Raw genomic sequence first — 27354 nt, 5'->3', positions numbered from 1 at the left:
AATTTGAATGTAAGTAACATAGTATTAAACTTCAGTTTTATAAATCTTACTCCTCATTTCAACCTTGGTTCTTCAGATATTAGTTGTCATCTGGGAAAATTTTTGTTTGAAGTAGTTTACTTTGTTTCACTAACAACTTGAAGTCTAAAAGAACAAAAATGTATTTTTTCTGGATGTTAACTTATCCCCTCAGTAAGCTAAATACTTAGGCAAGTTATAAATTCAGAGAGTTGCTCTTTCCTAAGAGTGATAGTTTACAGTATCCTTCATACATGTTTGTGCTGCCATACATCTGTATCACCTCGATTAAAACTTCATTCGTTTGCAGCAAATTGTTTCATTAGCCAAGAGTATCTACAGTAAGTGTGAGGTTGAGAGAAATATGTTGCCTATTGATATTTAAATATTCATCCACGCCGTCTTGTATTTCCTGCTAGCCACCAAGGCCAATCGCATGATGCTCTATCCTTGTCGTAATTGTTTAACTTTAATGTACTTAGCAAACTTGTATTCATACTTCCAAAAATGACCATGAGGAATTGCTTTTTTTGTCTAAACAATATAATTTGCCTAGATGAAAAGGTAAGCACTGAGGGGGTGATTTTCTGAATGGGAAGCTTTTGGAGACGGGACTTCCACTTGTCGGGTTTCAGTCCCGCCTCCATCAGCTTCTGGGCAAACGGTGGGATTTTCCCCTGATTGACCTTGTTAAGCCCGCCCGGCGGCCAATTAGGGCGAAGCCACTTGCAGAGCACATCAACGTATGACGTGTCATCTGTCAAGAATTTTTGAAAGAAGAAATGTCATCGTTTGACAGCTCTATGAAGCTGTCAAACAGTGACAATCTGTGTAGTTTGATGAGTCCTTGTGTTCAGGACTCATCAAACGTTTCTACTTTGCAGAAATCAGCTGGCTGTTGGATCGGAGGATGCAGCAGCCAGTCTGTGATTTCTACAATGGAGCTGTCGGGGACTCCGGCTCCACAGCGGCTGAAGGCTGTAGGAAGAAACAAAGGTAAGTTAACATTTTCTAACACTTTACATTCATTTCACATACAGGAAACTCTCGCTTTACTGGCACCCAAACAACCGGAAATCTCGGTTAACCGGCAAAATTCAGGAGTAGGTTCAGTTAAGTTTTTCTTCATATTAGTGGCCGTTTCTTGATTCTTGGCTGTGTAATCGGGGGTTCCTGCACTTGTTGCTAAGCAACAGGGACGCTTGGTCTGTGGCCGGGCTTCTTGCACCTGTTGCTAAGCAACAGGGAAGCTTGGATTTGTTGCTGTGTATGGAGCTCTCGTATCTTTTAACTATAACTCTGTAATCTGGACTTTGATAAACCGGCACCACGCCGGTCCCGGATAAAAAAGAGTTTCCTGTACTTGCCACTCCACACTTGCACCCATCACTCACCTCTACATCGCACTTTCAGACCCTGCAGACCCACTGCTCACCTACACCCTGACATGGTTCCCCCAGGTTGGGAAGCCCGCACTTCGGGACGAAAAATGGGGATAATCCTATTTTCTGCCTGTTAACGGGCAGGTTAATAGGCTTTAATCCCTTCCCACCTCCAAGGAGACGGGACCCGGGGCGGGGTGGCTTCCCGCCTCCTGGCAAGAGGGCTTGGGGGCGGGTTTGCCACCCGCCCCCAAATTCTGCCACTTTTCCGGCAGTCCCGCCTCCATACCGGCCTCCTCGGGGCTGAGAAAATCGCCCCGAGAGTGGGATTGTCTTGAGTCAGAGATTACTTCTCCAATTCCACTCTCATGCAGCTAAGGTGGTTCTCCTTGCCAATTTCTCCCCACCCTGAGATATGGATTACTTTGCAACTGGGATCCTATTCTATCTTGCGACATAGTGCAAGCAACAGGGAGTGACCAAGTTGAAATTTAGCACAATTCTAGAATTCTAACCTGGCTACTAGCAGCAGCAGTAATGGGCTCTCTTTCAATAAACACAATCAGCAAGCTTTTTTTGGCGGGTGGAGGCAAGTGATATGAAGGACTATCCCTCCTTTTAATCTGGGTGTTGTAAGGACTTTTTGCTTAAACCTGTTTCTGCCAGTATACAGATAAATCGCAATATGGAACTTTGTGCTCTTCAAATGATTCCTGATAATTCAGGAGCAGACCAAAGTTGCACAATAGCAGTATTTACTGTAGTGGTAAAGTAATGAAAGTAGCAGGTGCAAACAGTGTGAATTGCAGAAGGAAAGAAAATGGCAGAATGAGTCTCTTTAAATTTTATGCCCAGATTTATAATTTTGTTTATTATAATTTACACTTAAAGCAAGTTCTGCAGTATAACTATCCCCAAAAGGTTCTACTGGATTAATGTTCTTTAATTGTCAATTAATATTACTTAAAACTGGGATGTGTATCCTGAATTTGTACTACTCATGTAAGACATTCACTGCAAGACATACCTTAGAATAAAACCATTTTGTATCCCTGACCAGTAGCTGTTTTGCTATATATTATTAAATGTTATCTCCTGCCATGTTACATTGAAAAGTCCTATTTAAATCTTTTCCTATGACACTTGTAGGTAACACAGGCTTGGTAGGACTTTCCAATGTTATGTGACAGTCTGTGACGATATCTGACTAACAGCTTTCTGAAGTAGATGTGTGCTGTGAGTGTCTCATTAGGAAATGTTATTGAAATTCTCCAGTGACACTCTTTGGAATAACCCTCCCATAAGCAATGGTAACAAACTTGCTTAAAATGTCAACTTGGCTCAGTGGTGGCACTCCCCCTCTTTCCCCCCTCCCCAAATTCCCTAACCATCCTTACTTCCGTCCCTTCTTTCTGTAAATGCCTTGCGTCGCCAGAGTTGAGGAAATTTAGCTGCCGTTTCCTGCAGAGCAAGTCTTTATTGGTGGCAGATATTCATCAGAGAACCAGCCAATGCTATTTCCAACCATTTCTAAGCTAAGGAATTTAGAGATTGCTTTAAGAGTAATTTGCGGCAGAGAATTCCACCTTCTCAGAACACTCTATGTAAAGAATTTTTTTTCTAGCCTCCCGTTAATGCTATTTCTGCTTATTTTAAATTTTGTTATCAACTCCATGACCAGTGGAAACAATCTTCCAATATTTGCTTTATCATAACCTTTCATAACCTTGGAAGACCTCCATCAGGTTACCTCTTAATCTTATCAGTTCACGCCTCTCTTTGTGACATTCTAGGGAATCTTCACTTCACCTTTTTCATTGTTTTTATATCCTTCCTGTAATGGGATTCCCAGAACTGCATGTGTTAGTACCAACTGCCTAACTAAAGGTCTGTACAAGTTCAGAATTATTTCCTTGTTTATGTATTCTGTACCTGTAAATACAAAATCAAGGATTCTGCTATTCTTCTTAATGACCATATCTACTTGCACTGCCACTTTTAATGACCTTTGTATTTGCATGCCAAGATCCTTCTGGTCTACTATTCTTTTGTCTATCCAGAATGTATTTTTCTACATGGAACTGTGTTTGTACCTATGTCCTGCAGTCTTTCACAATCCTAATGACAAACTGCCAGCCACCCACCCCGCCCCCCCACCAAAAAAAATGTCATCAGCAAATTTCAATATTGTTCGTAAATTCCTAACTCCAGGTCATTTTTATATCAGAAATAAGAGCAGCCCCAATGCACATCTCTGTAGCACACCATTCACCACATCTTTCCAGTCTGAGAAACTTCCTTTTATCATTGTCCATTGCTTCCTGTCCTTCACCATCTCTCAGTTCATACGGCCCTTAATTCTTTGTCAGAAGTCTCTTATGTGATAACTTATCAAATGCTTTTTTAAAAAATCCATACAAACCATATCCACGGCATTTCTTTTATCCTTACTGTTATTTCTTCAAAGAATTCTTTAACATTGGTCAAGCATGTCTTAAATCCTAGCTGTCTGGCCCTGCTTAACTCCTGTTTTTCCAGTGCATAGTCATTTATTCCTTTTATACACTCTTGTAGTTTACCAAGAGCTAATTGACACAATCTCCTGTCATGTCACTGTCTCAAAGAATTTTGGGTCCTGATGATTTGTCAGACTTAAATTTGAGTAACTTTTTAGTACCATCTCTCTAAATAAGACCTCCACTAATTGTTTTACACTCATCTCTGTGGTTCTATAATTTCAATGTCCACCTCTTCTTTGAAAACTGAGGCAAAATTCTTATTTAGTATTTTACCATTCCCTCCATCTCATAGAATCATAGAAAAATTACAACACAGAAGGAGGTCATTCAACCCATCATGTCAGTGCCGGTCAGAAAAGAGCTACCCAGCCTAATCCCACCTTCTAGCACTAGGTCTGTAGCCTTGTAGGTTACGGCTCTTCAAGTGCACATCCAAGTACTTTTTAAATATGATGAGGGTTTCTGCTTCTACTGCCCTTTCGGGCAGTGAGTTCCAGACTCCCACCACCCTCTGGGTGAAACCATTTTTCCTCATCTCCCCTCTAATCCTTCTACCAACTACTTTAAATCTATGCTCCCTGGTTCTTGACCCCTCTGCTTTGGGAAATAGATCTTTCCTATCCATTCTATCTAGGCCCCCTCATAATTTTATGCATCTCAATTAAATCTCCCCATAGCCTCCTCTGTTCCAAGGAAAACAACCCCAACCTATCCAATCTTTCCTCACAGCTAAAGTTTTCCAGTCCTGGAAACATCCTCGTAAATCTCCTCTGCACCTTCTCCAGTGCAATCACATCCTTCCAGTAATGTGGTGACCAGAACTGCACACAGTACTCAAGCTGTGGCCTAACCAGTGTTTTATACAGTTCTAGCATAACTTCCCTGCTCTTATATTCTATGCCTTGGCTAATAAAGGAAAGCATTCCGTATGCCTTTTTAACGACTTTCAACCTGTCCCGCTGCCTTTAAGGATCTGTGGACATACACTCCAAGGTCCCTCTGTTCCTCCACACCTCTCAGTATCCTCCCATTAATTGTGTATTCCCTTGCCTTGTTGACCCATCCCAAATGTATTACCTCACACTTTTCCGGATTGAATCCCATTTGCCACTTCCAACTGACCAATTCATCGATATCTTCCTGCAATCTAAAGCTTTCCTCTTCACTGTCAACCACACGGCCAATTTTTGTATCATCTGCAAATTTCTTTATCATGCCCCCTACATTTAAGTCTAAATCATTAATATATACTGAAAAAGTAAGTGGCCGAGTACTGAGCCCTGTGGAACTCCACTGGAAACAGCCTTCCAGTTGCAAAAACTCCCCTCAACCATTACCCTTTGCTTCCTGCCACTGAGCCAATTTTGGATCCAATTTGCCACTCCCTTGGATCCCATGGGTTTTTACTTTTTTGATCAGCCTGCCATGTGGGACCTTGTCAAAGGCCTTGCTAAAATCCATGTAGACCGCGTCAAATACACTGCCCTCATCGCCCCCCCTTGTTACCTCCTCAAAGAATTCAATCAAGTTAGTCAGACACGACCTTCCCTTAACCAAACCATGCTGACTATCCTTGATTAATCTGTGTCTTTCTAAATGAAGGTTTATACTGTCCCTCAGAATTGATTCCAGTAATTTGCCCACCACTGAGGTTAAACTAACTGGCCTGTAATTGCTTGGTTTATCCCTTCCTCCCTTTTTAAACAATGGTACAATGTTAGCAGCCCTCCAATCATCTGGCACCACTCCTGTAGCCAGGGAGGATTGGAAAATGATGGTCAGAACCTCCGCAATTTCTTCCCTTGCTTCTTTTAATAGCCTCGGATATATTTCATCCGGCCCTGACGTTTATCTACTTTCAAGGATGCTAAACCCCTTAATACTTCCTCTCTTACTATGTTTACCCCATCCAATACTTCACTATCTTCCTCCTTAACTTCAACGTCGGTATCATCCCCCACTTTTGTGAATACAGCTGCAAAGTATTCATTAAGTACCTTACCCACATCCTCCGCCTCCACACATAGATCACCATTTTGGTCCCTGATAGGCCCTACTCTTTTCTTTGTTATCCTCTTGCTCTTTATGTAATTATAAAAGATCTTTTGGTTTTCTTTGATTCTACTTGCCAGTATTTTTCATACCCTCTTTTTTGTTTTTCTAATTTCTTTCTTAATTTCACCCCTACACTTTCTATACTCTACTAGGCTTTCTGCAATATTGAGCTCACGCTATCTGATCTAGACTTCTCTTTTTTGCCTCATCTTACCTTATATGCACCTTGTCATCCAGGGGGCTCTAAATTTGGCAGTTCTACCCTTTTTCTTTGTGGGAAGATGTTCACCCTGAACTCCATGTATCTCCCTCTTGAATGCCTCCCACTGCTCTGACACTGACTTACCTTCAAGTAACTGTTTCCAGTCCACTTTTGCTAAATCACTTCTCAACCTAGTAAAATTGGCCTTCCCCCAATTTAGAACCCTTGCTCTTATTTTTCTTTGTCCTTATCCATAATAATGCTAAAACTAACTGAATTATGATACTCTCCCACTGATCCTCCTTCCACCAGCTTCATTTCCTAAAACTAATCCAGAACTGCCCCCCCTCCCTCTTGTTGGGCTTGCTACGTATTGGCTAAAAAAAGTTCTCCAGAATGCAATTTAGGAATTCTGTGCCCTCTATACCTTTTACACTGGTAGTATCCCAGTTAATATTGGGGTAATTGAAATCCCCCATTATTACTGCCCTATTGTTTTTGCACTTGTCAGAAATTTGCCTACAGATTTGCTCTTCTATCTCCCTCGGACTGTTTGGGGGTCTAGCGTATACTCCCAGCAGTGTGATTGCCCCTTTTTTGTTCTTTAGTTCAACCCATATGGCTTCATTTGATGATCCTTCGAACATATCATTCCACCTCAGCTGTAATTGTCTCTTTAATCAATGCTGCGACCACCCCCCCTCCTTTTTTAATTCCCCTTTCTATCTTGTCTGAAAACCCTGTAATCAGGAATGTTGAGCTGCCATTCCTGCCCTTCTTTCAGCCATGCCTCATTAATGGCTATAATACCATACTCCCACGTGTCTATCTGTGCCCTCAGCTCATCTCCCCTATGTCCTAGACTCCTTGCATTAAAGTATATACCATTGCCAAACTGCCTTGTTGTCTATTTCCTAGCCCTTGTTTCCCCTGCCTTCCAAACTCGCGTACTAATTTTCTGGCCTGCATTTCCAGCTTTGCTTCTCTCCCTTCTGAAAATACACTCAGGTTTCCATCCCCCTGCCAAGCTAGTTTCAACCCTCCCCAACAGCACTAACAACCCCCCCCTCCGCCACTGCGAGGATATTGGTCCTGACTCTGCTGAGGTGCAACCCATATGGCTTGCACAGGTTCCACCTCCCCCAGAAACGGTCTCAATGCCGTAGGAATCTAAAGCCCTCCCTCCTGCACCATCTCTCCAGCCACGCATTCATCTGCTCTACCCTCCTATTTCTGTACTCACTAGCACGTGGCACCGGAAGTAATCCGGAGATTACTACCTTTTGAGGTCCTGCTTTTTAATCTCTCTCCTAGCTCCCTAAAATCTGCCTGGAGGACCTCATCCCTCTTTCTACCTATGTTGTTGGTACCGATATGGACCACGACCTCTGGCTGATCACCCTCCTCCCTCAGAATGTCCTGCAGCCGTTCAGTGACATCCTTCACCCTGGCACCAGGGAGGCAACATACCATCCTGGAGTCACATCTACGGCCGCTGAAACGCCTGTCTGTTCCCCTAACTATGGAATCCCCTGTCACTATTGCTCTTCCATGCTTCTTCCTGTGCAGCTGAGCCACCCATGGTGCCGTGGACTTGGCTCTGGCTGCACTCCCCAGAGGAACCATCGCCCCCACCAGTATTTAGAGCTGAAAACCGGTTAGCAAGCCAGCTGCACTCAGGGGATTCCGGTCCTACCTGCCTGGTGGTCCTCTTCTGTCTGGCGGTCACCCATTCCCTCTCTGCCTGCACACTCTTAAGCTGCGGGGTAACCACCTCCTGAAATGTGCTATCCACGAAGTTCTCAGCCTCGCGGATGCATTGCAGTAACTCCAGCCGCCGCTCAAACTCCGAAAGCCGGAGCTCAAGCTGCTGTAGCTGGCGACACTTCTCGCACACATGGTCGTCAAGGCCACGAGAAGCATCCAGGACTTTCCACATGGCACAGGATGTGCATTCCACGGGACTGAGCTGCCCTGTCATGCCTCGATCTATTAGATTAATTAACTAAAGTTTAGTATAGCCCTCTGCCCTAAATTAAAGACTAAAAGACAACAGACAAGAAAAAAGTGATACTCACTGGCCTGGAACCTGAATAGCAAGGAAAAACGATGTGACCTTTACCAACCAATCAATAATCAGCTATCCTGTGACATCAATCCTTGTGGGTTTTTTTTCCCCCTTGCCGCTGCTGCTGCCGGTGAGTCTGGGCCTCACTCTCTCTCCCGCTGCTTAAACCTCGGTGTCTGCGCTCAGGCTCCGCCCAGGGCTGCTGCTGGTGAGTCTGGGCCTCGCTCTCTCTCCTGCTGCTTAAACCTCGGTGTCCGCGCTCAGTCTCCACCCAGGGCTGCTGCTGGTGAGTCTGGGCCTCGCTCTCTCTCCTGCTGCTTAAACCTCTGTGTCCGCGCTCAGTCTCCACCCAGGGCCGCCGCTGCTGCTGCCGGTGAGTCTCTATTACAAACTTGCCTCCTCCGTCTCTCGGCAGACTTGCCCCTACTTTGCCTATCCTCTAATTACTAATGTGCCTATAGGATGCCTTTGTGAATGTACTTTGAGAACCCAATAAAGCCTTTTTGATTCCCTTTGCTAATTTTATGTCAGTACTTCTTTGCTTTTCTAATTTCCATCTTTCTGGCTTTCCTATGTTCATATTTGTCCTGGCTTTCTTATTTCTTGCTCTGCAAATGCTAATTATCTCTTTGGAAATTTCAAATTTGACCTCATCTCCCTATTCATCCATCAGTAGCCTTCAATACACACCTGATTTGTACCCTTTCCAGCCCCTGTTTAATAAATCCCATTGCTGATCAATTCTATTTGTATTTTTTTTTCCATTTGATCTGGGCAAGCGCTCATTTTATCTGGCTATAAATTGCTTTTTTTGTGAATACCCTTGTCCTTGTCCTTGACTTCTCTCGCTCTTCTATTCTTACGCTGAACCTAATTATATTGTAGTCTCTGTTTCCCAAATGTTGCCTGCTTCGTTACGCAGAACATAATGTGTGAGATAGCCCTGATCACGTTGCAGAAAAAACTCTCCTTTCTCACCACAAGCATTTTTGCTACCCCAGTTTATTAAAATATATAAATCACCCACTGATGGGAAAAGGCTTGTTTTGCACTAAGATTATGATTCTCACTAGTGATGATAATTGTAAACCTGTGGCCCAAACTTGGTCAGACTTTTAAAAAATAAATTCTGATTGCATGACGATTGTGCTCCTGGACGCTTGGTTGATGAGGGGGCACAACGGCAGGTATTTTCAGTCGGAAGCAGTGATTTAAAAAAACCTCAAATGCTCACAGTAGTGGTAAGGTTCTATTTGGTCTCAACAGGGTTCCAAAATTAAAGATGGAAAATTGGGTCCAGTTGGTTATGACCACTGACCTTCCAAATTTACATTAAATGGTTAAAGGAGGAGGATAAAGCCCCTGTGGGTCCTAGGAGAAAGCCAACATGCAGATGATTGCCAAGAGGCGCCTCTGTTGTCCTGAAGCAAAAGCTACCCTTATGTTTATATTGAATTTTGAGTTTTGGGAGAATGCAGCTTTCAAAATTCTAGCAATAGGTATTTGTGCACATATTGATTTTAATAGAGTCATAGCCACAGAGTTATACAGCACAGAAAAAGGCCCTTCGGCCCATCGTGTCCGCGCCGGCCATCAAGCCCTGTCTATTTTAATCCCATTTTCCAGCACTTGGTCCGTAGCCTTGTATGCAATGGCGTTTCAAGTGCTAATCTAAATGCTTCTTGAATGTTGCGAGGGTTCCTGCCTCTACCACCCTTTCAGGCAGTGAGTTCCAGATTCCAACCACCCTCTGGGTGAAAAAGTTTTTCCTCAAATCCCCTGCCCCTTATCTTGAATCTATGGCCCCTGGTTATTGACCCCGCTACTAAGGGGAAAAGTTCCTTTCTATCTACCTTATTTATGCCCCTCATAATTTTGTACACCTTAATCAGGCCTCCCCTCAGCTTCTCTGCTCTAAGGAAAACAACCCCAGCCTGTCCAGTCTCTCTTCATAGCTGAAGCGCTCCAGCCCAGGTAACATCCTGGTGAATCTCCACTGCACCCTCTCCAATGCAATCACATCTTTCCTATAGTGTGGCGACCAGAAGTGCACACAGTATTCCAGCTGTAGCCTAACTAGCGTTTTGTACAGCTCCATCATAACCTCCCTGCTCTTGCCTTCATTAGCCGAGGCATAGAATATAAGTATCCCATATGCCTTTTTAACCACCTTATCTAGCTGTCCTGCTGCCTTCAGGGATCTATGTACATGCACACCTCTGATCCTCTGTCCTTCCTGGGGTCCTACCATTCATTGTGTATTCCCTTGCCTTGTTAGTCCTCCCAAAATGCATCACCTCACTTTTCAGGGTTAAATTCCATTTGTCACTGTTCTGCCCATCTGACCAACCCGTCTATATCGTCCTGTAGCCTGAGGCTATTTACCACTCCACCAATTTTCGTGTCATCTGCGAACTTAACTGATCATATCTAAATCATTAATGTACACTACAAACAGCAAAGGACCCAGCACCGATCCCTGCAGTACACCACTGGACACAGGCTTCCAGTCACAAAAACAACCTTCGACCATCACCCTCTGCCTCCTGCCACTAAGCCAATTTTGGATCCAATGTGCCAAATTGCCCTGGATCCCATGGGCTCTTACCTTCTTGACCAGTCTCCCATGTGGGACTTTGTCAAACTGCACTACCCTCATCCACACACCTAGTCACCCACTCTCAAAATTCAATCAAATTGGTTAGACATGATCTCCCCCTGACAAAGCTATGCTGACTATCCTTGATTAATCCTTGCCTCTCCAAGTGGAGACTAATTCTGTCCCTCAGAACTTTTTCCAATAATTTCCCTACCACTGATGTTCGGCTCACTAGCCTGTAATTCCCTGGTTTATCCTTACTACCCTTCTTGAATAATAGTACTACATTAGCTGTTCTCCAGTCCTCAGGCACGTCCCCTGTGGCCAGAGAGGTTCTGAAAATTTGTGCCAGAGCCCCTGCAATCTCCTCCCTTGCCTCACACAGCAGCCTGGGATGCATCTCGTCTGGGCCTGGGGATTTATCCACTTTTAAGCCCGCTAAAACTGCTAGTACCTTCTCCCTCTTAATACTAATTTGTTCAAGTATATCTCAATCCCCCTGCCTGATTTCTATGCCTACATCGTCCTTCTCCATAGTGAACACAGATGCAAAATATTCATTTATAACCTCACCTACATCTTCCGGCTCTACACACAGATTGCCACTTTGGTCCCTAATGGGCCCTACTCTTTCCCTGGTTATCGTCTTGCCCTTAATATACTTATAAAACACCATGGGATTTTCCTTTATTTTGCCCACCAGTTTTTTTTATGCCCCCTCTTCGCTCTCCTAATTTCTTTTTTACGTACCCCCCTGCACTTTCTATACCCCTCTAGGGCTTCCACTGTTTTTAGTCCTTTGTATCTGCCAAAAGCCTCCCTTTTTTTCCTAACCCATTCTCGTATATCCCTTGACATCCAAGGTTCCCTGGGCTTGTTGGTCCCACCACCCTTGACCTTTACGGGAACATGTTGGTGCTGTACTCTATTTCCTTTTCCGAAAGACTCCCACTGCTCTGATGTGGATTTCCCTACAAGTAGCTGATCCCAGTCCACTTTGGCCAGATCCTGCCGTATCATATTAAAATCGGGCTTCCCCCAATTTAGAACCTTTATTTCCGGTCCATCTTTGTCCTTTTCCATGATTACCTTAAATCTCACTGAATTATGGTCACTGTCACCAAAATGCTCTCCTACTGACACTTCTACCACTTGCCCGGCTACATTCCCTAGAATTAGGTCCAGTACCGCCCCTTCTCTTGTATGACTTTCTACAGGCTGGCTCAAAAAAGCTCTCCTGGATGCACTTTTAAGAATTCTGCACCCTCTAAGCCTTTCACACTCTGACTATCCCAGTTAATATTGGGGAAGTTGAAATCCCCTACTATTATTATTCTATTGTTTCTACACTTCTCTGAGATTTGCCTACATATCTGTTCCTCTTTCTCCCCCTGATTGTTTGGGGGCCTATAGTACACTCCCAGCAAAGTGCTTGCCCCGTTTTTGTTTTTAAGTTCTACCCATATGGCCTCATTAGAGGAACCTGCGAAGATATCATCCCTCCTTACAGCAGTAATTGACTCCTTGATTAATATTGCGACACCCCCTCCTTTTACACTCCCCTCTGTCTCGCCTGAAGATTCTATACCCCGGAATATTGACCTGCCAGTTCTGCCCCTCCCTCAACCATGTCTCTGTGATAGCAACAATATCATACTCCCATGTGTTCATCAACACCTTCAGTTCACCTGCCTTACTCGCAAGACTCCTTGCATTAAAATAAATGCCAACCAGCCTTGCCATACTCCCTTGTGCCGTTACATATTTGCTCCACCTTCCCCAGAAGCAGACCCAGTGATCCAGGAAACTAAAGCCTTCCCTCCTGCGCCAACTCTTTAGCCACACATTCATCTGCTCTATCCTATTCGTATACTCACTAGCACGTGGCACCGGGAGTAATCCAGAGATTACAGCCTTTGAGGTCCTACTTTTTAATCTGCTACCTAGCTCCCTAAATTCTTGTTGCAGGACCTTGTCCCTCTTTCTACCCATGTTGTTGGTATCAATGTGAACCACGACCTCTGACTGTTCGCCCTCCTCCTTCAGAATGCCCTGCAACCGTTCAGTGACATCCTTGACCCTGGCACCAGGGAGGCAACATACCATCCTGGAGTCACGTCTGCGGCCACAGAATCATCTATCTGTTCCCCTTACGATAGAATCCCTTATCACTATTGCTCTCCCACTCTTTTTCCTCCCCTCCTGTGCAGCTCAGCCACGCACAGTGCCACGGACTTGGCTCTTGCTGCATTCCCCTGAGAAACCATCTCCCCCAGCAGTATCCAAAATGGAAAATCTGTCGGAGAGGGAGATGGACCCAGGGGACTCCTGCACTACCTTCCTAGTTCTTTTACTCTGTCTAGCCGTATCCATTTCCTGTCTGCCTGTGCACTCTTTATCTGCGGTGTGACCACCTCGTTAAACGTGCTATCCACAAAGATCTCAGCTTCGCGGCTGCTCCACAGTGACTCCAGCCGCAGCTCCAGCTCCGAAACGCGAATTTCGAGTAGCTGCAGCTGGAGACACTTCCTGCACATGTGTTTGCCCTGGACACCGAAAGTGTCCCTGACTTCCCACATAGCACAGGAGGAGCACTCCACGCTGCTGAGCTGCCCTGCCATGTCCTACCCTTAATTTACTCCCTTTACTTTAAATTAAAGAATATTAAAACACTAGGGACCTTACTTCCCATTAAACACTACTTACTCTAAACTAGAGACCTTACTTTCACTTTAACGACTGGACTGTAGAAATACTCACCAGGTCCTACTTACTAATCAGCTCCTTCCCTGGTTGTGACGTCACTTTAGCGGTTTTGCAGTTGGACTCTTTCCTTGGTGTAAAGTAAGAACCAATTCCTACAGGGTGAAAAGTTAGGAAAAACAAAGGCGAAGTAAGGGAGCTCCTCCTCCACAACTCCCTGACTCGCCCAACTCGCAGCACTCTGTTTAAAGCGCACTCAGTGCGAATCGCACTTCAAAGCCTGTTTTTATAGGCCCTGAAACGAAGGAGACTTGCTGAGCCCAGCTACAGGAGAACCAGTTTAATCTAGTTTCCCTAATTAACTGCCTTCAGCTGCTCTGAATTGTTGGCCTTGTATATCCCTTTATAACCCTGCTTAAAGCTGGGAAATGTAGATTTTAAACAGTAAACAGTCACAGTAAATGTGGAGAGAGACACACAGGCTGTGAGATTCTCAGCTGCTCGCGGGGAATGCCATTGCGGAGGGCCCAGGGTGGAAGACCCAGAGGAGAGTGTCCTAGGCGGGAGGCCCAGCACGGAGGACCCTAGGCGGGGAGCCCAGGAGGGTGTGGCTGGTCGGCAGAAGCGGAGTCGGGTGATGCTGTGGGTGAGCATGCTGTACGGTTTCTAAGGTTGAAGAAAGGTCTCGGGCTTGAATGAGTTCCAGCGGCCCCGCCTGTGCTCCATCTGGTGGCAGCTGTGAGGCTTTGTTTCGGTGATGGGATCGGGTTTGTGCGCCACCATTCTGGTGGAGGAAAGACAGACTGTTTCCATCTGTAGCATGGCGCATGAGCGGCCATAAGATGGGAAAAGAGAATGGAATAAAAGTGGGGGAAAAAAGAAAGATAAAAGACAAAACAAAGTAATATCAGCAAGGAATACTGAGTATTTTGATGGTTGGGTGCTGTGAGCGATAACAGCAAGTAGAAGAAAATTTGAGTATTCAGTCTTTTTACGGGATTTGAGAAAGTGATTGGCTTCTTTTCCGTGGAAAAGCTGAGGACCGTGGACAAGAATTGTGACATTACATGGTTAGATGGCATCAAGTGAAAATGAGGAGTTATTAGATTGCCAATAGGACTGGTGTAGAACTGGTATTCACTTGTTTTGTTGAAGAGGTTTCTGATTTTCTGGTTGAAAGCAGTCTACTTGAAGCTTTAATTGATTTCTGATAAGGCTATGGGACTTTGTACATTGTGATGTTAATTAGTGTTTATGTGGAATTTACTTTGAGATTATTGCCTAGTAAATTATATGTTTTACAAAAGGGAGAAAAATAAGTTAACGGGAAAGTTAAAAGGAAGGGGAAAAATAGATAAAATAAATTATATTGGTAAGAAATCTGAGTACTTCGACGGCTGGGTTCTGGATTGAACGAACGCTCGAGTGAACGCACGCTGCAGACACAAATGACACGCATGCACGCACAATGGAACTTGCGCTCGAACGAACGGATGATTGAACGATTGAATGGGTAAACGATGCCAGTAGGACTGGTGTGATACGGGTTTTTTTTTTTGGTTTATTGAAATAGTGGTAGTTTGTACTGTAAATATTGATTTATTTGTAAAAATTTATCATTGCATTTATATTGTTAACCATAAAGCTGTTTTTTAAGGCTTTATTCTCTTATTGTGGTCAATGGATGTAATGGATTTACTTTGTAATTGATGAGTTGTATAAGTACAGTTGTACTTGAATAAAGAATTTAAAAAAAACAGTAATGTGAAACAAACAAAAGTTTGATTTTTAGCAAACCCTGACCCACCCACCTCGCAGCACTCTGTATAAACCGCACTCCGATTTTAATAATGTTCTATGTTTCAGACCTAGGCCTCTTTTCCACCAAGACTTTGGTAGAAGCAAATAACGAACATTTAGTAGAGGTGCGGACACAACTATTGCAGCCAGCAGATGAAAACTGGGACTCCACTGGAACTAAGAAGATCTGGCGCTGCGAGAGTAGTAGATCACACACCACAATTGCCAAATATGCACAATACCAGGCCTCATCATTCCAGGAATCATTGCGGGTTAGTCTTCCACTGTCTGATACTAAATGTACCCCATAGCAAGGTGAAAAAATGTATGTTTGCATCAGCCAGATTTTGCTTCTGTAATCTTGTTTTAAAACATTTGATTAGAAATGCAGAAAAGAACATTGGGTATTTTCTCCATTCCCTCCATCTCCATTACAAGCCTGGTTCCTCTCTACCCCTACTTTGCCTATCCTCTAATTACTAATGTACCGATAGGAAGCTTTCTAGATTTATCAATGTATTCCTGCTGCAAGCACCATGCAATCATAATGTGTACAGTGGTTTCATAAAATATATATATTATTGTACTTTGAGAATTCAATAAAGCCTGTTTGATTCCCTTTGTTTTTTGTCCATTACACCTTGATATGATGACTTCAGTGGCTACTGTTATGTAGTAAACACAGTGCAATAAAAACATGCAGTTAAAAAAAGATTCTGGTACAGTGAAACTGAATATAATGTCATAAATATTTATTATTAGTGTTGATCTGTTTTGCTGGAAAATGTATTTGCACAATCCTGTAGGAGTTGCTAAAATATTAATTTTCTAAACATGAGGGGGGGTGTCGGGTGGAGGGGTTAAAATTGGCAATTCAAATATATATCAAATAGCATATGTATTTCAATTTGTTGATTGGAAAAGTTTTTTTTACTTGCAGGAGGAAAATGAGAAAAAGAGTAGTCACCACAAAGACCAATCAGATAGTGAATCCACATCTTCTGATAAGTAAGTTATTCCACGCAAGGACAGCAAGTGTTTAAGAAATAATAAATATTTTTGAAAACCTTTATAACGATCACTTTTTTTTCAACAGTGGTAGCAAAAAGAGGAGAGGTCCATTTAAAACCATCAAATTTGGGACCAACATTGATTTATCAGATGAGAAAAAGTAAGTCTTTGCATTTATTTTTTGTGAATGAGGCTTTCAAAACCTGCTTTGTGATTTTAATAAAGTTTATAATTAATGTAAAACACGCTAAGTGGTAGGAGCGCAAGTTATCACAAAAGGACCACCAATGTGAATGCATCTGTGTTTGTGAAGTGACTCAAAGCCTATATTATCAGACAGAGTAGTAGCAATAAAGAGTCAGGGAAATAAATTTCAAATTAAACAGATGATTAGTGGAATAAACCACTGAAAGAAACACATTTTTCATTAAACTGAAATAGAGCCCATAATAATCAGCTTCACACACAATGGCACTAGTTCATGCTTTAACCATCTGCTCTCTAAACTACTACTCCAACTGCCAATATTTTTATTTTGTATTCAGTCTTGCAAAGCAGTGTGAATTAGATGAAGTTTTAGTTAAAACAGAGTTTTATGTAGCAAAAGGTCACTAAATAGAGTAAGTGACCGCTAAATCCTTTAGTTTTGTGTTCTATATTCTTCTCCCATTGTTATTATTAATGGAATCATGTGATATTACAGATGATTGAGTACTCTGTCTAGCTCGATAGCTGAAAAGAAAATTATTTTCACTTTATTGCGCTATTTTCCCATCCTGTACACTCAAGAAAGTGAGAAATGTAAGGTAATATATATGGTATGACACCCAGTCATTAGATAAGTGAATACAGGAAACTTTGTGCTATCCGGCACCGATGGGACCGAGCTGTTGCCATTCCCTCAAAACTGCCGGACAAACCAGCGCTGATGTTGAAACATACGGAGATTTTCAGCTCCGTGTGAATCAACAAACCCTGTTGCCTAGCAACAGCTTCTAAACAGTCAGCAAGCGTCTCTGTAGCGTCTCTAGCTAAAGCTGTTGCTTAGCTACAGACCTTGCAGAGCTTGACTGTTGAGAAAAAAGCAACAAAAAGAAAAAAAACCTAAGGAAACGGCTCCTGATTTTTGCCGGTGGCTCGAGCTTGCCGGACATTTAGCCTCCGGATAACACACAGTTTCCTGTACCAGGTGCAGTAATTGTTTCCCAAAGATGTTGTCAAAAGTAGCTTGTGCCTAACCATGAAAAATTTGTACTAGTGTAATGTTGTATTCTCAGCCTTTTGGCCTTGGATGTCAATGTGATCTAACACTGTGGCTAGAACAACAACAACTTGTATTTATATAGCGCCTTTAACGTAGTAAAACGTCCCAAGGCACTTCACAGGAGTATTAAAAGACACAAAATTTGACACCAAGCCACATAAGAAATTAGGGCAGGTGACCAAAAGCTTGGTCAAAGATGTAGGTTTTAAGAAGTGTCTTAAAGGAGGAAAGCGAGCTAGCGAGGCGGAGAGGTTTAAGCAGGGAATTCCAGAGCTTAGGGCCTAGGCAACAGAAGGCACGGCCACCAATGGTTGAGCGATTTTTATCAGGGATGCTCAAGAGGGCGGAATTAGAGGAGCGCAGATATCTCAGGAGGGGTTGTGGGGCTGAAGGGGAATTACAGAAATAGGGAGGGGCAAAGCCATGGAGGGATTTGAAAACAAGGATGAGAATTTTGAAATCGAGGCGTTGCTCAACGGGGAGCGAATGTAGGTCAGCGAGCACAGGGGTGATGGGTGAACGGGACTTGGTGCGAGTTAGGACACGGGCAGCCGAGTTTTGGATGATCTCAAGTTTACGTAGGGTAGAATGTGGGAGACCAGCCAGGAGTGTGTTGGAATAGTCAAGTCTAGAGGTAACAAAGACATGGATGAGGGTTTCAGCAGCGGATGAGCTGAGGCAAGGGCGGAGACGGGCGATGATATGGAGGTGGTAATAGGCAGTCTTAGTTACGCTGCGCATATGTGGTCGGAAGCTCATTTCAGGGTCAAATATGACACCAAGGTTGCGAACAGTGTGGTTCAGCCTCAGACAGATGTTGGGGAGAGGGATGGAGTCAGTGGCTAGGGAATGGAGTTCATGGCAGAGACCGAAAACAATGGCTTTGGTCTTCCCAATATTTAATTGGAGAAAATTTCTGCTCATCCAGAACTGGATGTCTGACAATTTAGAGACCATGGAGGGGTCGAGAGAAGTTGTAGTGAGGTAGAGCCGGGTGTCATCAGCGTACATGAGGAAACTGACGTACTGTTTTCGGATGATGTAGCCAAGGGGCAACATGTAGATGAGAAATAGGAGAGCGGCCAAGGATAGATCCTTGGGGGCCACCAGAGGTAACGATGCGGGAGCAGGAAGCGAAGCCGTTGCAGATGATTCTCTGGCTACGATTAGATAGATAAGAATGTAACCGGGCGCATGCAGTCCCAACCAGCTGGATGACGGTGGAGAGGCGTTGGAGAAGGATGGAGTGGTCAACCATGTCAAAGGCTGCAGACAAGTCAAGAAGGACGAGGAGCGATAGTTTACCTTTGCCACAGTCACAAAGGATGCCCTTTGTCACAGTCACAAAGGATGTCATTTGTGACTTTGATGAGAGCCGTTTTGGTACTGTGACAAGGGTGGAAACCTGATCGATCTATCTTTGTTTCTGGGCCTATTGTCCCCCATCTCTTATCCTGAATTTTTGTTCTCTGCTTTTGTACTTCAGTTTTCCTTATTAATGGGTTGGTGCAGCATTTTTCTGCACTAGACCTCTATTCTGGCCACATCATATGCTGCTTGTCAGAAGTCATTAGAAATGAGGCACTCTGACAAAATCTACCAAATATTGCTGGAGACTGTCCAGTTATTTCTTTAGGTTGGCCCAAAGATGTACAATCTTTTGTATGATTAACTTATTTTGTGTAAATCTCTGTTCCTAAGTGACCTCAAACCAATTGTTTCCACCAAATATAGTAGATATAGTTTACTTAATGAGTGGTAAGGCGGACCAGAATTTGGGGCAGGATCTGGTTCCACTGGGTCTCCAACCCTTTTATCTGTGTTCTGAAATTACGCTGGAAGGTGGCACCTACCCCCCTCCATGTGGACTTGATCATAAGAGGCAGGACTGGAGGGATGACATTATCCATCAGAAAGTTCTACCTCCAGTGCTCCCAACACGACGAATGCCTGCATGATGCAGGTGTATTTATGTGCCAGATTCCGATCCTGCTGGAAGTGGAACACAAAAAAGCTGCACGTGCCAGTTTCCTAAAGGCAACTTTACATTTTAAACTATTTTCGAATGTCTTAAATTCTTCAGCCGAAGCCGATTTGCGCCTACACCCTCCCCAGCAATGGTCGTGTGCTATTGGAAATTCCTGTTTCCTCTGCACGCCGTATCACTCAAGGAATGCCAGACATCATTGTAATTTCAAGTTGATTTTTCCCAGTGTCTACTTAATTTGGTGAGAAACCTGCCTAGAATGATGCAATCTTGATCTGTAAGCCATCATCTCTCACTTTTAAAGTCTGTTACTGTTGACTTCTTTCTGACTTTTCAAGCCTACTCTTAAATTAGTTGCACTCTCTACTGTTAGCGTCTGTCCTTTGGCCATAAGGGTGAGAGGCATAGTCCAATATTTAGAATTACCAGGGACAGAATACTTTCTGTCATGGTGAATACAATTTAAAAATAAAACTGCTCCTCACAGAATTTAGCACAAGGCCTATCCTTGTGTTCGTTAATCCTTTCCAAATTAAGCAAGGAAAATACATGGCGTGCTGATTATCTAACACGGGTGAAATCTAATCGGTCATTTCATCCTTTTGATATATTTAAGTAATTTACTAAGGTGTTGTCAATATTTCTGGAAGGTACATTTTCTAGTTTTTTTCTTAAAGCTGTGTCATGCCACTCCTCCTCCTGTGGTAAGCCAGTTCAACTTTGTAATGTTATGCTTGAAATTTGAATTGCAATAGATTGGGCGATTAAACTATCTTTATAATACTTGGTGCTGCCTGAGTGTTGATGCTCCAGTACTCTATGGCAATTGCCATGGCACTAAATTTGATCAATGCTAATGGCTGAAGGAAATGAAAATTTTAGAAAAATAAATTCAAAAAGCCAATACAGAGATTACCAGTTCTAAAACAAGTGACAAGTTTATCCCTTTTAAGAAAAAGCCCAGTTTGTTTTTGCCACCTTTTGGGATGGGACACTAAACTGAGGCCAATATTTATCCCTCAACCAACATCACTTTATTTTTTTTAAAAACATACTAGTCATTATCACATTGCTATTTGTGGGACCTTGCTTGTGCGCAAGTAGGCTGTAAAGTGCTTTGGGATGTTCCGAGCTCGTGAAAGGCTTTTCCTACCTGATTGCTCAGTGGGTAATGCACTGCATAAATATACTGAATGACACAGAACAGGGAGTCTCCATGTTGATATTTGTTCTTTTCTGAGTTATTGAATCTCAACCAGGGCAGTGGTAGCATTGCTACATTTGGCCTCAACATCCCTTTGCCTTACCATCGTACATAAGAACATAAGAAATAGGAGCAGGAATAGGCCACTTGGCCCCTCGAGCCTGCTCCGCCATTCAATAAAATCATGGCTGGTCTTGGGCTCAAAGCCACTTCTCTGCCTGCTCCCCATAACCCTTCACTCCCTTACCTTGCAAAAATCTGTCTATCTCCACTTTAAATGTATTTAATGACCCAGCCTCCACGGCTCTCTGGGGCAGAGAATTCCACAGATTTACAACCCTCTGAGAAGAAATTCCTCCTCATTTCAGTTCTAAAAGGGTGACCCTTTATTCTGAAACTATGCCCCTGAGTTCTAGATTTCTCCATGAGGGGAAACATCCTCTCTGCATCTACCTTGTCGAGCCCCCTCAGTATCTTATGTTTCAATAAGATCACCCTTCATTCTTCTAAATTCCAGTGAGTATAGGCCCAAACTGTAGGAGGTAGGACGTAAGTTTAAAAAATAGGATCTCAAAGGTAGTAATCTCAGGATTGCTACCAGTGCCACGTGCTAGTCAGAGTAGAAATAGAAGGATATTTCAGATGAATACGTGGCTAGAGGAATGGTGCAAGGGGGAGGGATTCAAATTCCTGGGACATTGGAACCGGTTCTGGGGGAGGTGGGACCAGTACAAACTGGACGGTTTGCACCTGGGTAGGACTGGGACCGATGTCCTAGGGGGGGGAGTGTTTGCTAGTGCTGTTGGGGAGGATTTAAACTAAAATGGCAGGGGCTTGGGAACCTGTGCAGGGAGACACAGGAAAGAGAAGCAAGGATAGAAACAAAAGACCGGAAGGAGAAAAGCAAAAGTGGAAGGCAGAGAAATCAAGGGTGTAAATCAAGCAGGGCTACAGTAAACAATAATTCTAAAAGGACTAAGAGTATTAAAAAAACAAGCCTGAAGGCTTTGTGTCTTAATGCGAGGAGCATTCGTAATAAGGTGGATGAATTAGCTGCGTAAATGGATATAAACGGATATGATGTAATTGGAATTACGGAGACATGGCTCCAGGGTGACCAAGGCTGGGAATTCAACATCCAGGGGTATTCAATATTCAGGAAGGACAGGCAAAAAGGAAAAGGAGGTGGGGTAGCATTGCTGATTAAAGAGGAGATTAACACAATAGTAAGGAAGGATATTAGCTCTGATGATGTGGCATCTGTATGGGTAGAGCTGAGAAATACCAAGGGGCAGAAAACGTTAGTGGGAGTTGCATACAGACCTCCAAACAGCAATGCTGAGGTTGGGGATGGCATTAAACGGGAAATTAGAGACGCGTGCAATAAGGGCACAGCAGTTATCATGGGTGACTTTAATCTACATATAGATTGGGCTAACCAAATTAGTAACAATACTGTGGAGGAGGAATTCCTAGAGTATATACGGGATGGTTTCCTGGACCAATATGTCGAGGAACCAACTCGAGATCAGGCCGTCTTAGACTGGGTATTATGTAATGAGAAAGGATTAATTAGCAATGTTGTTGTGCGAGGCCCCTTGGGGAGGAGCGATCATAATATGATAGAATTCTTCATTTAAGATAGAGAGTGAAGTAGTTGACTCAGAGACTTGGGTCCTGAATTTAAATAAAGGAAACTACGATGGTATGAGGCGCGAGTTGGCTAGGATGGATTGGGGAACGTTACTTAAAGGATTGACGGTGGATAGGCAATGGCAAACATTTAAAGATCGCATGGATGAACTACAGAATTTGTTCATCCCTGTTTGGCATAAATATAAAACAAAAAAGGTGACTCAACCATGGCTAACCAGAGAAATTAGGGATAGCAAAAGATCCAAGGAGAGGACATATAAATTGGCCAGAAAAAGCAACAAACCTGAGGATTGGGAGCAGTTTAGGATTCAGCAAAGGAGGACAAAGGGATTAATTAAGAGGGGGGAAATAGAATGAGAGTAAGCTTGCAGGGAACTCAAAAACTGACTGTAAAAGCATCTATAGATATGTGAAGAGAAAAAGATTGGTGAAGTCAAGCGTAGGTCCCTTGCAGTCAGAATCAGGGGAATTTATAATGGGGAACAAAGAAATGGCAGACCAATTAAATACATACTTTGGTTCTGTCTTCACAAAGGAGGTCACAAATAACCTTCCAGAGATATCGGGGAACATAGGGTCTAATGAGAGGGAGGAATTGAATGAAATCAGTATTTGTAGGGAAATGGTGTTAGGGAAATTGATGGGATTGAAGGCCGATAAATCCCCAGGGCCTGAGAATCTACATCCTAGGGTACTTAAGGAAGTGGCCCTAGAAATAGTAGCTGCATTGCTGATCATCTTCCAAAATTCTATCGACTCTGGAATAGTTCCCATGGATTGGACGGTAGCTAATGTAACCCCACTATTTAAAAAAGGTGGTAGAGAGAAAACGGGGAATTATAGACTGGTAAGCCTGATATCGGTAGTGGGGAAAATGCTGGAGTCCATTATAAAAGATGTAATAGCAGCGCAGTTGGAAAACAGTGACAGGATCAGACAAAGTCAACATGGATTTACAAAAGGTAAATCATGCTTGACTAATCTACTGGAATTTTTTGAGGATGTAACTGGTAGAATAGATAAGGGAGAACCAGTGGATGTGGTGTATTTGGACTTTCAGAAGGCTTTCGATAAGGTCCCGCATAAAAGATTGGCGTGCTAAGTTAAAGCACGTGGGATTGGGGGTAAGGTACTGACTGACTTGGATAGAGAACTGGTTGGCAGACAGGAAGCAAAGAGTTGGAATAAACGGGTCTTTTTCCGAGTGGCAGGCAGTGACGAGTGGGGTACCGCAGGGATCGGTGCTAGGACCCCAGCTATTCACAATATATATTAATGATCTAGACGAGGGGACTAGATGTAATATCTCCAAGTTTGCAGACGACACAAAGCTGGGTGGGTGTGTGTGCTGTGAGGCGGATGCAGAGAAACTCCAGTATGATTTGGGCAGATGCATGGCGGATGCAGTATAATGTGAATAAATGCGAGGTTATCCACTTTGGTGGCAAAAACAGGAAGACAGATTATTATCTGAACGGCAATAGATTGGGGAAAGGGGAAGTGCAACGAGACCTGGGTGTCCTTGTGCACCAGTCGCTGAAGGTAAGCATGCAGGTGCAGCAGGCGGTTAAGAAGGCAAATGGTATGTTGGCCTTCATAGCGAGAGGATTTGAGTACAGGAGCAAGGATGTCTTGCAGCAGTTGTACAGGGCCTTGGTGAGACCACACCTTGAGTATGGTGTGCAGTTTTGGTCGCCTTATCTGAGGAAGGATGTTCTTGCCATGGAGGGAGTGCAGCGAAGATTCACCAGACTGATACCTGGGATGGCAGGAATGACGTATGAGGAGAGATTGGGTCGATTGGGCTTATATTCGCTAGAGTTTAGAAGAATGAGAAGGGATCTCATTGAAACTTATAAAATTCTAACAGGACTAGACAGACTAGATGCAGGAAGGATGTTCCCGATGGCGGGGGAGTCCAGAGCCAGGGGTCACAGTCTAAGGCTAAGGGGCAAGCCATTTCGGACTGAGATGAGGAGGAATTTCTTCACCCAGAGAATGGTGAACCTGTGGCATTCTCTACCACAGAAGGCAGTTGAGGCCAACTTATTAAATATATTCAAGAAGGAGTTAGATATATTTCTTAAGGCTAAAGGGATCAAGGGATATGGGGAGAAAGCAAGGCCAGGGTACTGAATTTGGATTAGCAGCCATGATCTCATTAAATGGCAGAGCAGGCTCAAGGGGCAGAATGGCCTACTCCTGCTCCTATATTCTATGTTTCTATGTCTATGTTTCTGTGTACGCAGTACTCAAGGTGTGGTCTCACTAATACCCTGTACAGTTGTAGCAGGACTTCCCTGCTTTTATATTCCAACCCCTTGCAATAAAGGCCAACATTCCATTTGCCTTTTTGATTACTTGCTGCACCTGCATGCTAAATTTTTGTGTTTCATGCACAAGGACCCCCAGGTCCCTCTGAACTGTAGCATTTTGTAATCTCTCTTTAAATAATTTGCTTTTTTATTTACCATCGTGAAATGGTATGGGTTTAAATTCTTGATACTTATCCATTAGTCTCTACCGACCGACACTAGATGTGTGGATATTAGGTGAGAATAGGATGCTACTCAGCTGTGATGCTGCTTGGTCATATAGCCTAGTAGCATTCACTGTCTAGGCTTCCATGTGAAGAATGGCCAGTGAGGTACTTGGAAGGCTGCTGACACCCATGGAATCATCATATTCCTGTATGAGCCATTGCCTTATGTGGATAAGAAACGAAGAACGCTTTAGCAAATGCTGTTGAGAAAATTGATGGCAAAGAACTTGAGTATTCTTAAATGTGTTTTGGGTATAGCTGATTCAACTCGGTGTCTCTAACTGCCCAGATAAAACCATTGCGATGTATGTGCGTTGTTAGACTTTTCACAAATATTTGCTGCTTGTTGCTTCAGGTGGAAATCGCAGCTCCATGAACTAACAAAATTGCCTGCCTTTGTACGTGTGGTATCGGCAGGAAACCTGTTGAGCCATGTGGGGCACACCATCCTTGGAATGAACACAGTCCAGCTGTACATGAAAGTACCAGGAAGCAGGACTCCAGGTCAGTGGAGTAAATTATGTGGAGTAAAGTCTAACAAGTGGAATTATATGGTTGGTAAAATATCTAGTTGGTAAAAGTGGATGAATAAGTGGTGAAATAAACTTTTTTTTGGTACGTTCTGGAAATAGCCAGTTGAACCACAATTTGGTTATGGTCATGTGCGTTATGTTCCTATGTTCATTGGTTCTTGCACAACAACAGAAGCTGGAGTGTGTTACGGAAATAATTCACCTCTGGGTGAAAGAGATTAAATAACTCGTGAGTGTCACCAGATGGAAGTGATGTTGTCTGTCTCACTCATGACCGTCTGTACTCCACTACTTTTCATGCTATGTATGCTGCAGTGTAGTATAAAATGTTTAACTTATAACAATCTTAATTTTATCTGGACAGTTAGAGGACAGAGGTTTAATATCTTCTCTTGTATCATTCTGCCTACCTGTTTCAAGAGAATTCTGTGAACCATCTTAAAAATAGTGGTAGTGGCGATTAAAAATAGAAATTCTGAAGAGTAGCAAATAGGTGATGAGATTTGATATTTTTGGAAATCATCACCTCGGCTATGTGTGACGGACTATCAGCAAAAGCCCCTCCATTTTTTGTGGCAATGTTGAATAATTCAAGAATTTTTGGGGGGAATAATCTGATCCTATTGCTGAGGTTCTAAAGGTAAGGGGCTTATTCCATCTTGCGTTATTAACAGGTTTACCTTGAGGCAAGAAAATAACATTTTACTCCAGTTATTTTGAGAGTGCAGCAGAATTCTGATCCATCCTGGACCAAAAGGTTTAGCATAATTTTGTGAGGAAAAATTCAAGACAATAAAATTACCCGTTATAATTTAAATATTACACGTGGTAGCATATGAAGACCTCAAATACATACATAATTAATACTTTTTGATTCGTTTGTTTTGGCATCATCATCAGAATGTTCATGAAGTGCTTGTCCATGGGACCACCTTCTTTTGGAGTATCTTCATGTCAACTGCTATATAGGCAATTGCTTTAGCCGAGCTCCCCTCAAAAGACTAGGATCTGGCATGTTCTAAATATCCTACAGTTGCCGACATTCCTAATCAGTGAAGAATGGAACCAGCACAAGTATGAAGTTCCAGGGGTCTCGAGGCAAAGTTAGCTTCTCCGAGGACCGCTCAATCAACCATAAGAACATAAGAATTAGGAGCAGAAGTAGGCCATATGGTCCCTCAAACCTGTTCCATCATTCAATAAGATCATGGCTGATCTTCAACCTCAACTCCACTTTCCTGCCCGATCTCCATATCCCTTGATTCCCTAGAGTCCAAAAATCTATCTACTCTCAGCCTTGAATATACTCAACATTCACAGCCCTTTGGGGTAGAGAATTCCAAAGATTCATAACCCTCGATGAGTGAGGAAATTCCTCCTCATCTCAGTCTTAAATGGCCGACTCCTTTTCCTGAGACTATACCTCTTGGTTCTAGACTCTCCAGCCAGGGGAAACAACCTCTCAGCATCTACCCTGTCAATCCCCCTCAGAATCTTGTATGTTTCAATGAGATCACCTCTCATTCTTCTAAACTCCAGAGAGTATAGACCCAATCTACTCAATCTCTCTTCATAGGACAACCCTTCATCCCAGGAATCAATATAGTGAACCTTGCACCACCTCTAAGGCAAGTATATCCTTCCTCAGGTAAGGAGACCAAAACTCTGCACAGTACTCCAGGTGTGGTCTCACCAAAGTCCTGTACAATTGTAGCAAGACTTCCTTACACTTGTACTCCAACCTCCTTGCAATAAAAGCCAACATACCATTTCCATTCCTAATTGCTTGCTGTACCTACATGCTAGCTTTC

The 27354-nt window shown here is 43.2% G+C and overlaps 1 protein-coding gene across 4 annotated transcripts in view; it reads left to right on the top strand.

Annotated features, from left to right (window-relative positions):
• The window catches only part of kdm6a (lysine (K)-specific demethylase 6A), a 317166-nt gene that overhangs the window by 258411 nt on the left and 31401 nt on the right, over positions 1-27354 (top strand). For all 4 annotated transcript variants that reach the window (XR_015080830.1, XR_015080829.1, XM_086006692.1 and 1 more), the window contains 4 exons: positions 15413-15618; positions 16287-16354; positions 16443-16517; positions 25366-25514. Coding sequence is in view for 2 of the 4 variants with exons in the window: in XM_086006692.1 (XP_085862818.1) it covers positions 15413-15618; positions 16287-16354; positions 16443-16517; positions 25366-25514 (498 nt within the window). In the remaining 2 variants the exon portion in view is untranslated. The remainder of the gene's footprint in view (positions 1-15412; positions 15619-16286; positions 16355-16442; positions 16518-25365; positions 25515-27354) is intronic.

The sequence above is a fragment of the Somniosus microcephalus genome, chromosome 14, assembly GCF_052327205.1.
Source record: "Somniosus microcephalus isolate GS21.2 chromosome 14, FLI_Smic_1.0, whole genome shotgun sequence".
In the NCBI taxonomy this organism is placed as follows: Eukaryota; Metazoa; Chordata; class Chondrichthyes; order Squaliformes; family Somniosidae; genus Somniosus; species Somniosus microcephalus.
This window is presented reverse-complemented; position numbering and strand designations above follow the sequence as displayed.